Source organism: Osmerus mordax, chromosome 6 (genome assembly GCF_038355195.1).
Source record: "Osmerus mordax isolate fOsmMor3 chromosome 6, fOsmMor3.pri, whole genome shotgun sequence".
Taxonomy (NCBI): Eukaryota; Metazoa; Chordata; class Actinopteri; order Osmeriformes; family Osmeridae; genus Osmerus; species Osmerus mordax.
Window position 1 is genome coordinate 11,537,071 of NC_090055.1, and position 14,558 is coordinate 11,551,628.

General features: G+C 40.7%; 1 protein-coding gene across 1 annotated transcript; it reads left to right on the forward strand.

The window, feature by feature from the left end:
- Positions 1-1,449: 1,449 nt before the first annotated feature.
- LOC136944783 (myosin heavy chain, fast skeletal muscle-like) lies at positions 1,450-14,195 on the forward strand. The gene is made up of 39 exons (XM_067238681.1): positions 1,450-1,668; positions 1,875-2,018; positions 2,135-2,291; positions 2,401-2,428; positions 2,593-2,701; positions 3,289-3,381; positions 3,477-3,540; positions 3,656-3,754; positions 3,892-3,995; positions 4,072-4,210; positions 4,314-4,432; positions 4,595-4,744; positions 4,936-5,106; positions 5,298-5,601; positions 5,747-5,811; positions 5,939-6,026; positions 6,158-6,275; positions 6,359-6,482; positions 6,809-6,945; positions 7,206-7,461; positions 7,564-7,806; positions 7,895-8,071; positions 8,257-8,402; positions 8,790-8,880; positions 9,040-9,429; positions 9,727-9,853; positions 9,980-10,098; positions 10,206-10,402; positions 10,548-10,731; positions 10,821-10,986; positions 11,384-11,508; positions 11,608-11,916; positions 12,191-12,394; positions 12,490-12,615; positions 13,044-13,214; positions 13,351-13,455; positions 13,567-13,662; positions 13,832-13,963; positions 14,069-14,195. Exons 1-39 carry the CDS (start codon positions 1,462-1,464, stop codon positions 14,084-14,086), a joined length of 5,802 nt encoding a protein of 1,933 aa, XP_067094782.1. The 5' UTR covers positions 1,450-1,461; the 3' UTR covers positions 14,087-14,195.
- Positions 14,196-14,558: the final 363 nt, after the last annotated feature.

Here is a 14,558-nt window from a genome sequence, read left to right on the forward strand (position 1 = left end):
AGAAAACGGAACGCAATATGAAATATATTCAGAAATGTCCTGTATTATGCAAAAGAGACATAGAGAATGAGGGCAAGGGAGTGACGGGGTAAAGTCAAACTGTAGACTCTTGTCTCTAATCCATTTCCTTTAGTAGAGTAGTCCACAATTAGCTTCTGCTTGCTAATCACTCTCCACTAGATATAAGGAGTCCCACAGAGCAGCATCCACGGACAGACAACTTCCACCTGTGGGGTAAGATACTTGTTATTTTCACATCATTTTCATTGAGATCAGGCAAATAGATAAAACTCATAGCACTTTGAGGTTATTACGTGATAAGTAGGTTTGCCTTGCCCATATACAAGAAAAATGAGTCAACTATTATGGACAAACATGTAAGATTGAGTTTTGAATGTAAAGACAGACATTGTGATACAATACGTCTTGTCCCATAACTGATATACTATTTTGGGATGACAAAGTTTTGTTTTTTCTATAAGATATTGGATGTTGAAAAGTATGTTCTTGAACGACATTTTGCATTTACAGTAAGTCATGTTTATTGTGTAGCAGGGATGCACCGATTCATTTTCCATTACCAATAGGTATTGGCCCCCCCCCAATTTTTTTATCTGCTGACTACTTAAAAATGGCCGATTACTTGTGACCAATTGTGATGTTTGAAAAGGCACCATGCTTAACATATTTCTACAATAGGCTACGTTTTTTTTCTTCATTCACGTGTCAATGTGTCTATCAAATGTGTATACCATATGTGGTCATTTGTCCTATGTCTGAATGGGGTTTACAGTTTTTCTTAATCAATTATATGAAAACAATAATTTAAAATTAACCTAAATTAAAATGAACAGAAATTAAAAGCCTCATTAGAAGGACACATTTTATAAAAAGTTCTGACTTTGTAGAAATGTACAGTAAAGTCAAAATATTGGCATCGGCCAATTTAGTTATATGAATATTGGCATACGGTGTTGACCAATCATTTTATTATAAGTGCATCCCTACTATGTAACACTCAAATGTGATGGGAGGTATAGCAATGACATGGAAATGTTGTATATGTTATTGTTGTGTTATTTCTGGATACATTTCTCAAAAAACTCTAAACAAACATATTTTACAGCACTGACTAAGAATCAATTTCATCTGGGAGGGGAAAAACAGGTGAGACATAGTTTGATGCTACATACATGTCTACTGCTCAAAGCCAAAGCACTATCAGTATATCTACTACTGTAATTGTATAAAATGAATTATGATATTTTTAGATTTATTCTACACCTTTTGTAGGTTTGTGAGGCCCACTTACGTTACAGTAATATACAGTAAATGCATTCATCATTTAAACTTTTAGCCCTACAGGATAATTATGAATTAATGAAAAAGGGCACATCATTTAAAAAAATAAGGAATAGATTTTGTAACAGTGATATATGTTTTCCCCAGTGAGCCGGCACCATGAGTACGGATGCGGAGATGGCCCAATATGGCAAGGCCGCCATTTACCTTCGTAAACCTGAGAGGGAGAGGATTGAGGCCCAGGCTGCACCATTTGATTCTAAGAATGCCTGCTATGTGCCTGATGTCAAGGAGTTGTACCTCAAGGGTCTGGTTGTTAAGAGGGATGGCGGGAAGTGTGATGTGAAAGTCCTTATGACTGAGGAGGTAAGAGGATACTTAGCACGGAATGAAAAAACAATTTGGTGGACTTGTTTCTGTACATCTATATATTTTGAAGCCACAGTTACTGACACATTTAAGCTATTTAGAAACTTACAAAAACTATGAAATACGATTGAAATTCACTTGAAAAATGTATATATTATTCAATTAGTGTAGGCTTCATGCATGTAATTGACATAATCTTTCAGGTTAAAACCTTCAAAGAAGAGGAAGTCTTGCAGATGAACCCTCCTAAATATGATAAGATTGAGGACATGGCCATGATGACCTACCTCAGTGAAGCTACTGTCCTGTATAACCTCAAAGAGCGTTATGCCGCATGGATGATCTACGTAAGAAAACTACACATATAGACATGAGCCACCTTAAGGAAGCAAATGACACCCTCAGAAAATGTATACTTGAACTCTAATAGCAATATTTCCCTTTACTCTCTGCTCATATGCAGACCTACTCTGGGCTCTTCTGTGCCACGGTGAACCCCTACAAGTGGCTCCCTGTATATGACATGGAAGTGGTCAACGCCTACAGAGGGAAGAAGCGTATGGAGGCTCCACCCCACATCTTCTCCGTCTCTGACAACGCCTATCAGTTCATGTTGACTGGTATGGACGCTCACTGATGGATGGCTGAATTCATAAATAGATGGACGGATGTCTTCTTAGTTGCTTCTCGTATCACTTCCGACACATTTATTTGTCAATTTACTTTCAGATAAGGAGAACCAGTCAGTCCTAATCACGTAAGTTTAAGACTTTAACTGAGTGTATATTTTATGTAAATACTATATATATACTTATATGTATATAAATATGAAAATGGTCGTGATTAATGACTTAAAAAGCATGACAATACTTATTTTAGTTCATGCACACTAAATTATATTTTTATCATCTAATAAACTAGTGGAGAATCCGGTGCTGGAAAGACTGTAAACACCAAACGTGTCATCCAGTACTTTGCCACAATTGCTGTTTCTGGAGGGAAGAAGGAAGTAATACCCGGCAAAATGCAGGTATGACCTTATATACACCATATAAAGTACATGCCATCAATTGTTGACCCATCATTGTTTTCAGCCCCCCAAAAAGGTATTTCCATGGTACAGTTCAAGGGTGTATGTTTCATTTGACATGAAAACTGTAAATATATCCTCCCATTTTTTATTGAGAAAATTATAGTCACTGGATGCATCATCAGTTATAAATAAAATCTGTCCCCCCACATTTTAAAACAAACATACTCCCTTCGTATACGGTAGTTAAAATATAGTTTATATCTTCAAAATAGGTTGTCATTCTTGACAGCAGTCCTGTTGTAGTTTTACATACAGCATATCATTAATAAGACTGTTAGTATGTTACTTATATAGCAACTTAAGAGGTTAAGGATTTATGACATTTGCACTTTAAGTGGGGGGTACTGTGTTAACTCTGACCAAACATATTAAATTAAAGGTGTTCAAAGATAATATAGAAACAGAGTTAGACCTAGTCTAGGGGAAGCGTTCCAGGAGTGAATGATTAAAGACGAAGTGACGAGAGAATTATTTTGGAATATTGGTGATAAGTCTAAATGACCAACTGGTTTGTCTCCCTTCAGGGTTCCCTTGAGGATCAGATCATTGCAGCTAACCCTCTACTGGAGTCCTACGGTAATGCCAAGACAGTGAGGAATGACAACTCATCCCGCTTTGTAAGTTTGGAGGGAAAATATTTATTTTCACATTTTACATTAACTTAGAAATCAATAGGATACATTGAAAAAGCCCTCTCTTTGCACTCTTTCAGGGTAAATTCATTAGGATTCACTTCCACATGAATGGAAAACTGGCAAGTGCTGACATTGAGACCTGTAAGTTGGTATGGATTATTTCCCAGTTGATCCTTTAAATAAATGTTGGTGTCCATTCACTTGAGATTCAAATTCTTCTCATTGTTCTCTATCCTTTCAACCATGTCTCTCACAGACCTGCTGGAGAAGTCCAGAGTAAGTTTCCAGCTGCCTGATGAGAGAGGCTATCACATCTTCTACCAGATGATGACCAACCACAAACCTGAGCTTGTTGGTGAGGCACTGCAGGGATTAAAGAAACAATATGTTCTGAATGGCATTAACTACTTTGTCCACTCATTGAGGGTTCAGCCTTTTACATAAAATGTACACATGCCGTGGGTAATAATCATTTGAGTTTTGTCTCCACAGAAATGTCGCTTATCACCACCAACCCCTATGACTACCCCATGATCAGCCAAGGTCAGATCACTGTGGCCAGTATTGATGACACAGTCGAGCTTGATGCAACAGATGTAAGTCACTAAAAGGGTTGAACTTGAAAATTATAATGTACTGGTGGTTTATTATAAACTTTCTTTCCCCCTCCAGGATGCTATTGACATTTTGGGCTTCACCGGTGAAGAGAAGATGAGCATCTACAAGTTTACCGGTGCTGTCATGCACCATGGCAACATGCACTTCAAGCAGAAGCAGCGTGAGGAGCAGGCTGAGCCAGATGGCACAGATGGTAAGCCAAATTGTTTGTATTGATGTTCTAAACAGCACTCATTTAACTATATTCCTGCGATAAACATTGCACTCTGATGCACATTGCTCCTTTCTCTCCCCAGTGGCTGATAAAATTGGTTACCTTCTGGGTCTGAACTCAGCTGAAATGCTGAAAGCCCTGTGCTACCCCAGAGTGAAGGTCGGCAATGAGTATGTGACCAAGGGTCAGACAGTGCCTCAGGTAAAGCTCTAATAAGCATCAGAGCTATTTTTTAACTGACATGCTGTTAGAAATAAAGCTTGATTGTAATATATTTTTAGCATAGTGTTTTCAATTATTACAGGTAAATAACAATTCATAAAATGAAATAAATGTTTAAGTGGAACCAACATTATAACACAGGTGACCAATTCAGTGAGTGCTCTGGCCAAGTCCATCTATGAGAGGATGTTCTTGTGGATGGTCGTCCGCATCAACCAGATGTTGGACACCAAGCAGCCAAGGAACTACTACATCGGTGTGCTTGACATTGCTGGTTTTGAGATCTTTGACGTGAGTTTGAAAAATTATTCAAAATACATTCAAAAGTTTCTTTCATGTGTCATTAAACAATACAGATAGTATCTACTCTATGTTAATGATTTGATTTAGAAGAACAAAAATCAAGTGCAGATAAAGTAAAAAAAACATACGGTATGGTGGGATTGCTCAATAAAGTTCTGCCAAACTTTGCAAATCTATAGTACAACAGCATGGAGCAGCTGTGCATCAACTTCACCAATGAGAAACTGCAACAGTTCTTCAACCACACCATGTTCGTCCTGGAGCAAGAGGAGTACAAGAAGGAGGGCATTGTCTGGGCTTTCATTGACTTTGGCATGGACTTGGCGGCCTGCATTGAGCTTATCGAGAGGGTGAGGTGTCTGTAAAAACTGTGGATGTTTCATACCTGGCAAGGATACAAGGTTACTCATACATGCAGATACAGTATGAATAAACTGACATGTTCTTATCATATCACAGTGCTTATTATATGTCTTATTCATTATGCCATTTCAACTCTTATACACAGTATATTTGACTGATCAAGTATATTTCTACACAGCCAATGGGCATTTTCTCCATCCTTGAAGAGGAGTGCATGTTCCCCAAGGCTTCAGATGCTTCCTTCAAGAACAAGCTGTATGACCAGCATCTTGGCAAGAACATTGCATTTGAGAAGCCTAAACCAGCAAAGGGCAAGGCCGAGGCCCACTTCTCTCTGGTCCACTATGCTGGTACAGTGGACTACAATGTCACAGGCTGGCTGGACAAGAACAAGGATCCCCTGAACGACTCTGTGCTTCAGCTGTATGGAAAGTCCTCAACCAAACTGTTGGCCACGCTCTATGTTGCTGCTCCACCTGAGGGTTAGTATGGTTGAATTAGATTACAGACACACAGGTTTATACATTGAACATATTCAAATTATTTGTTAATGAATTAACAGTATCGTTCAAACAACAAGACATATTCATTTTTTATGCTGTCTAACTCTTGACACTCCTATAACAGATACCACAAAGAAAGGAGGCAAGAAGAAGGGAGGTTCCATGCAGACTGTGTCCTCTCAGTTCAGAGTGAGTGAGGTTTTAAAAATACATATCATTTGCAACTTTCATGCGGTGATGTACTTTAATATTAATGAGAATTTTAGATTTATTATGAATAATAATAGAGTAACAATGCTTTATAACAACCTTACAGGAGAACTTGGGCAAGCTGATGACCAACTTGAGGAGCACCCACCCTCATTTTGTGCGTTGTCTGATCCCCAATGAGTCAAAGACTCCAGGTAAAACATAGTGTTTACGTATTATTTCTCTTAAGTCATTATTACTTTAAACATAGAGTACATTACTTTGATTATTATTTCTACGATTAAGTTCCGCAAACTAAATAGCTGACCCTAAATGTTTCATCCAGGTCTCATGGAGAACTTCCTGGTTATCCACCAGCTGAGGTGTAATGGTGTGCTGGAGGGTATTAGGATTTGCACAAAGGGCTTCCCCAGCAGAATCCTCTATGCTGACTTCAAGCAGAGGTAATGTTACACACAAATGCAAAAAAGATATGGTAGATAGATAACAACATATCAATTAATAAACCAAATTTCTCCCTATTCAGATACAAAGTATTGAATGCCGGTGTCATCCCCGAAGGCCAGTTCATGGATAACAAGAAGGCTTCTGAGAAGCTGCTTGGGTCAATTGATGTGAACCATGAGGAGTACAAGTTTGGACACACCAAGGTAACATACCATACACTATTGATTATGGGATACTGGCAACTCATGTTTGTGATCTACAGAGGTTATTAAATATCTAATTTACCTGGTAAACATTCGAAATGCAGTTTAGAGTTTTTCTTGAGCAATCCAACTATCTTAATAATATGATACCAGAATATGTCTACATATGAGAAATGTACTGTATTATAAATCCTCAGCAAGTCATTTCATTGGCATTTATTTGATCCTAAAATTTACCATCACTTTGCTTTCTATTTAGATAGCAATATGTTAACACTAGAAGTGTTTGTTGTTTATTTAAGTTTTGTTTTATTCCTGTGTCTCAGGTGTTCTTCAAAGCTGGTCTGCTTGGTGTCCTTGAGGAGATGAGAGATGAGAAGCTTGCTAGTCTGGTAACCATGACGCAGGCTCTTGCCCGTGGATACGTAATGAGGAAGGAGTTTACCAAGATGATGGAGAGGAGGTGAGATAGAGATGATAAAAGGAAAAATATGGATTCAAGTATTTGCATTCAAATCTTGTTTTTAGGGAGTGATACATTTGGTTTTACTATGACGCTATTGTTAGAATCATGATGTGAACTTGTCATTTTGGAATGATGGCTATCATGGGCTTGATGGGATTTACATGTAGGAATGGGTTAGGGTTAGGGTAAAAGTATGCAATTACATTGGATTATTTGTATTGAGCTTAACAATTACTGTGTCTATCTCTCATTATCAGAGAGTCTGTCTACACCATCCAGTACAATGTCCGCTCATTCATGAATGTGAAACACTGGCCATGGATGAAGGTTTACTACAAGATCAAGCCTCTCCTGCAAAGTGCTGAGACAGAGAAGGAGCTGGCCAACATGAAAGAGGACTATGAGAAATGTAAAGTTAATCTTACCAAGGCTGAGGCTCGCAAGAAGGAGCTGGAGGAGAAAATGGTGTCCCTCCTTCAGGAGAAGAATGACTTGGCTCTCCAAGTTGCATCTGTGAGTGAGCCACACACACACACGCACACACACACACACGCACACACACACACACACACACACACACCACATTCAAGTCTAACCAACCTCTGTTATTCTCAGGAAGCAGAGGGTCTGAATGATGCTGAGGAGAGATGTGAGGGTCTGATCAAGAGCAAGATCCAGCTGGAGGCTAAACTCAAAGAGACAACAGAAAGACTGGAGGATGAAGAGGAGATCAATGCTGAGCTGACCGCCAAGAAGAGGAAGCTGGAGGATGAGTGCTCTGAGCTGAAGAAGGACATTGATGATCTGGAGCTTACCCTGGCCAAAGTGGAGAAGGAGAAACATGCCACAGAGAACAAGGTATCAACATCTCACCAATAACCAAGCAGTATTTTGTTCAAAAGCACCAAACAATAGTTTTCACTTGAACTAACTTTGTCTTGTGCAGGTTAAAAACCTGACTGAGGAGATGGCATCTCAAGATGAGAGTGTTGCCAAGCTGACCAAGGAGAAGAAAGCCCTGCAAGAGGCCCACCAGCAGACACTGGATGACCTGCAGGCCGAGGAGGACAAAGTCAACACTCTGACCAAGGCCAAGACCAAGCTGGAACAGCAAGTTGATGATGTGAGTAAAATGATCTCTTGTGCACAATTTGGGGTTTTATCCTTCTTTGCCTATATTGGTATTGAATTTAATCTCATATAATAAATTGGTTTTAGGGATTCAGTAAGACAACTGACTAATATAACGTGTTATGAATAGCTGTTAACATCAAAGCTTAAGTATGAGAAATGTGTTTTGTCCTCTAGCTTGAAGGTTCTCTGGAGCAAGAGAAGAAGCTCCGTATGGACCTGGAGAGAGGCAAGAGAAAGCTGGAGGGAGACCTGAAACTGGCCCAGGAGTCCATAATGGACCTGGAGAACGACAAGCAGCAGTCTGATGAAAAGATCAAGAAGTAAGTATTGTATAATAATTAGAGACATTCTTGACATTATATTGATTTCATTTACTCCAGCAATCATTACATTGAATTTCCTCTTCAACATAATAATTTCGATGTCCAATGTTAAACCCCATATATAGGTCATGCATTTCACATTGATTATTCTTATTACTCACCTTGGAGTAATGCAATAATAAAGACCTATGAAACTGAATTTTGTTTCTAGTTATACTAATCAGATAACTTATAGATTACTTAATTTAATTTCTTCGACATTAGGGATAACAAGGCTTTTCTTTTGAAATACTTAACAGAATAATTATGGATCTGATTTACAATTTAATTTCCACTCAATGACACAAAACCAAAACCTGACATGGATTAATGTGTGCACTAAAGGAAGGACTTTGAGACCAGCCAGCTGCTCAGCAAGGTTGAGGATGAGCAGTCTCTGGGTGCCCAGCTGCAGAAGAAGATCAAGGAGCTCCAGGTGCGCTGTAGTTGCTAAACAAGTAACATTTCCTGTTTTTGCCTTGATGATATTGGACTTGCTTGTGTTTAAAATCCACCATGTCTATTTAGTCCTTTTCCTCTCGTATGTGGGTGAACATTTTGAGACTTGGATACTAAATGTTTTCGTCTACTGTAGGCTCGTATTGAAGAGCTGGAAGAGGAGATTGAGGCTGAGCGTGCTGCCAGGGCCAAGGTGGAGAAGCAGAGGGCTGATCTGTCCAGGGAACTTGAGGAGATCAGTGAGAGGCTGGAGGAGGCTGGAGGCGCCACATCTGCTCAGATTGAGATGAACAAGAAGCGAGAGGCTGAGTTCCAGAAGCTGAGACGTGACCTGGAGGAGTCCACCCTGCAACATGAGTCCACAGCCTCAGCCCTGAGGAAGAAGCAGGCTGACAGTGTGGCAGAGCTGGGAGAGCAGATCGACAACCTTCAGCGTGTCAAACAGAAGCTGGAGAAAGAGAAGAGTGAATACAAGATGGAGATTGATGACCTTTCTTCTAACATGGAGGCAGTTGCTAAGGCTAAGGTCAGTAATACAAATATACCTAAACAGAAAGATAGAATTGATGTAAAACTGTAACCAAGTAAGCAAAGGATGGGTTTTAGAGTGGGTTACAGAGGTTTATGGAAAGCCTTTTTTATTCACCTTTTACTAATTCTAAATTCCCTCTTAAAGGCACGTTTTGTAATTTTATATAATTTACTACATTTAAACAATTGAATGATTTCACAACTTCAATTGGGAACATTGTGTTACACTTAACAGTATAAAGAAAAAACCCTAGAGTATCTATGTGATTGAAACATGATGTTTGTTCCACAGGGCAATCTGGAGAAGATGTGCCGTACCCTTGAGGACCAGCTCAGTGAGATCAAGACCAAGAACGATGAGAATGTTCGCCAGGTCAATGACATCAGTGGACAGAGAGCGCGACTCCTCACGGAGAACGGTACGGGACATATTTGTTCAAAGGCCTACATGCAGAAATATGTTCCACAAGGTGTATATTGAAAACAATCAAAACAAGTATAATAGAGAATCAGACTTAAGAAAGAGCTTCCTTAATTCCCCACAGGTGAGTTTGGTCGCCAGCTGGAGGAGAAGGAAGCCCTGGTGTCCCAGCTGACCAGAGGCAAGCAGGCCTACACCCAGCAGATTGAGGAGCTCAAGAGGCATGTTGAGGAGGAGGTCAAGGTAAAACAACTAAAGAAACCCTATGACAGTTTTACAGTACAGTGATTTGCGAATACACTTTTGGTCCCTTACTACTTCACCCACATCTTCAATTATTTTCCTCTCAGGCTAAGAACGCACTGGCCCATGGTGTCCAATCTGCCCGCCACGACTGTGACCTGCTGAGAGAGCAGTTTGAGGAGGAACAGGAGGCCAAGGCAGAGCTACAACGTGGCATGTCCAAGGCTAACTCTGAGGTGGCTCAGTGGAGAACCAAGTATGAAACTGATGCCATCCAGAGGACAGAGGAGCTGGAAGAGGCCAAGTAAGTTCAAAATGTATAGTCTTCCTTAAGCTCGCAATATAGAAAGTTGATGGTGATTCATGGTACCCCAATATAAAGTTACTGTCAACCACTCCAAGTTTGCACTTAGGACAGAACACCATTGCAATACTTTTTGTGTCAACAGAAAGAAGCTGGCTCAGCGTCTCCAGGAAGCTGAGGAGACCATTGAGGCCACCAACTCCAAGTGTGCCTCTCTGGAGAAGACCAAGCAGAGGCTGCAGGGAGAGGTGGAGGACCTCATGATTGATGTTGAAAGAGCCAATGGCCTGGCTGCAAACCTGGATAAGAAGCAGAGAAACTTTGACAAGGTGAAAAATATTGTCCCAGGTCTAGGTGTTGATGTAATTGTAAGTGTGGAACATTGTTAAAGGCTACTTTTGTGTGTGCTTCATCCTAGGTTCTTGCAGAGTGGAAGCAGAAGTATGAGGAGGGCCAGGCTGAGCTGGAGGGAGCTCAGAAGGAGGCTCGTTCTCTCAGCACAGAGCTCTTTAAGATGAAGAACTCCTATGAGGAGGCTCTTGACCAACTTGAGACTCTGAAGAGAGAAAACAAGAACTTGCAACGTGAGATAAATGTAGTGTGGGGTGTTTTGTATAATTGAAAAGAGAGAATTATTTCCTATTTCACCATCTCTTAACTACATGCTCTTATGGTTCTGGCCTTTGGCATTTATTTGGTTTTTCACAATGTATGCTTCATGTTTTGGTTACCCGCAATGTTGGGGCTATCTCGTTGTTATGATCAGTGACCTATGCACTTTTGTAAAGCTCTCTCTTGGAAGTCGCTTTGGATAAAAGCGTCTTCTAAATGAAGAAATGTAAATGTAATGTAAATCTCATTATACCAGGGTTAGTTGATTAACAGAACCATCAACTGGGGGAAAACAGTTTCCTGTTGAACTCGTGTTGGATCCAGTTGACTAAGCTTGCTAATTTAACAAGCTTCTGTTTCAAACCACAGAGGAGATCTCTGACCTGACCGAGCAGATCGGAGAGACTGGCAAAAGCATCCATGAGCTGGAGAAGGCCAGGAAGACAGTGGAGACAGAGAAGTCTGAGATCCAGACAGCTCTGGAGGAGGCTGAGGTACAAACTCCACAATGTCCGTAATGAAGTGGAAATTATATACATTCTAAGGATTACCACAATTAAGAATGACATTTGCTAAAACATTCCTTTATTTAGGGAACACTGGAGCATGAAGAGTCCAAGATTCTGCGTGTGCAGCTGGAGCTGAACCAGATCAAGGGTGAGGTGGACAGAAAGCTGGCAGAGAAGGATGAGGAGATGGAGCAGATCAAAAGGAACAGCCAGAGAGTGCTGGACTCCATGCAGAGCACCCTGGACTCTGAGGTCCGCAGCAGGAATGATGCTCTGAGAATCAAGAAGAAGATGGAGGGAGACCTGAATGAGATGGAGATCCAGCTGAGCCATGCTAACCGCCAGGCTGCTGAGTCCCAAAAGCAGCTGAGGAATGTTCAGGGGCAGCTCAAGGTACTGTGAATGTTGACCATAGTGATGCGTAGACTGCCATGAACTACATTAATACTTACTTCAGACCATTACCACAGATCTAGACTCAAAATGGGGGCTCAAATATCCATCTGCATGTGCATGTATATAGAAGGGCAATTCATAATATCATCCTTACAAAGAACTGTACACCTTCCAGTACAAACAGTACTGCTGAAGCAGTAGAGGACGGTTTAAGAAATACTGTGCACAGCAGCATCTTCTCATTCCTCTCTACACTCTGTGGTGTTTCTAGGATGCCCAGTTGCACCTGGATGATGCTGTCCGGGCCGCAGACGACATGAAGGAACAGGCTGCCATGGTGGAACGTAGAAATGGTCTGATGGTGGCTGAGATTGAAGAGCTGAGAGTGGGTCTGGAGCAGACAGAGAGAGGCCGCAAAGTGGCCGAGCAGGAGCTGGTGGACGCCAGTGAGAGAGTGGGACTGCTGCATTCCCAGGTATGGACAACACACACAAACACACATACACATAGTTAAATAAAATTCACAGCAAAGGTTTTGTTTTTGCCATATCCATGTGTACTCTCTTCCAGAACACCAGCCTGTTGAACACCAAGAAGAAGCTTGAAACCGACCTGATTCAGGTGCAGGGAGAGGTGGACGACATTGTCCAGGAGGCCAGAAATGCTGAGGACAAGGCCAAGAAGGCCATCACTGATGTGAGTCTGGATAACTAAGTAGCACAGTACAGTCACTATTAAGTCACTACTTTACATACAACATCATTAAGGCCATATCAAAGTAATATGGAACCACCATATAATCATACAGTAGCCTACCCCTATGGTAGCATACTTTACACCTTGTGGCCATGTTCTAGTGATTGCTTCATAAACTATGTGTTCACAATTCTAGTGTCGACCCCCACTGAATCTATCTAAGTAGAATGCAGAAACGTGTTAGATGGTGCTGAATCTTCTGCAGTTCAGTTCTCATAAGGCTTTGTTTGTTGGGTCATTGCACCTGTATATGGTCTAGATAAAATAATGCTGTAGTGTAAAATCATTTTTGTTCGTTGAACCTGGTACAATATACTATGTGTATGTACAGTTCCTCAGTTCAACCAAGCTGTATTCTATTGTTGCAGGCGGCCATGATGGCAGAAGAGCTGAAGAAGGAGCAGGACACCAGCTCTCACCTTGAGAGGATGAAGAAGAATCTTGAAGTGACAGTCAAGGACCTGCAGCACCGTCTGGATGAAGCAGAGAACCTAGCCATGAAGGGTGGCAAGAAGCAGCTCCAGAAACTTGAGTCCAGAGTAAGTTTGCAAACGTAAAATGATCCCTGTTGCCTTGAGAAAGGTAAAATATTTTTAAGATTCTTATAATGCTGTTAATAAGGACCTTTTAGCATGGCAGTGATGGATTCACCATGCGCTCCTGTTCTCCACCCAGGTGCGTGAGCTGGAGACTGAGGTTGAGGCTGAACAGAGGAGAGGTGTAGATGCAGTCAAGGGAGTCCGCAAGTATGAGCGCAGAGTCAAGGAGCTGACATACCAGGTAATATAACAACACACTCAATACACTGAGCATATTTATAAAATCTGCATATTTAAAAAATCATCAGAGTGTGTGTAATTAGAAATAATTAAGATTTCCTCTCTGCGTCAGACTGAGGAGGATAAGAAGAATGTAACCAGACTTCAGGACCTGGTGGATAAGCTGCAGCTTAAAGTGAAGGCTTACAAGAGAGCGGCTGAGGAGGCGGTGAGTCTAATAACTTATTTGAGCCTTGCTAATGCAAAATAAAGCTTTCCTTGCTTTCGGTGTATATCTCTATGGCTTTACCAATGGTATTTTTCTTGCCTAAATGATCGCTGCAGCAAGCACATTTACAAAGTTTTTAAGAAATCTTTTAAAAATGAATTTATCCCAGGAGGAGCAGTCCAACTCCCACATGTCCAAGTTCAGGAAGGTTCAGCATGAGCTGGAGGAGGCTGAGGAGCGTGCCGACATTGCTGAGTCTCAGGTCAACAAGCTCAGAACCAAGAGTCGTGACTCTGGAAAGGTAAAGATCTCCCGATGTCACACCAAGGATTCAGACAAGAAACAAATGCATTACAGTGTTTCAATTCAATACAATAATTCCCTGTTTTTTCTTTCTTACAATCAGGCAAAAGAAGCGGAATAGACACTAACCTGTACAAGACCCTATGCCTAAACATTGCTATGGTTCATAAAATATGCTTTACATAGTGATATTTTGAAGTTTCAAAAAATAAAAGAAACAATCTTCAAAACGTCATGGCTTGTGGATTTTTTGTAGGAGGTAGAAATGCTGTCGAAAGTTGCACAACTTTGTACGTAGAAATTAGTTTACACAGGTCAATAAAGCACAAAAAATGTCTGCATCCAAATCATGTTTGAAAAGCCTTGCCTGTAACATGTAAAATAAGTTCTTCCATGTTGTTTCAGTAAAATATATTGGAAAAAGTGGGTCCTTTAGTGACTGCAAGGGATGCAAAATATACTGATAAAATAATTTTAATTCATCATATAGATGAAGAATAATTCAGGCTGTTTTACCTAACTAGTACAGTGCCTGTGGTATGTATTAAGACTGTGACTCGTTGCTGGTTCTATTTATACAGACAAAATGTACA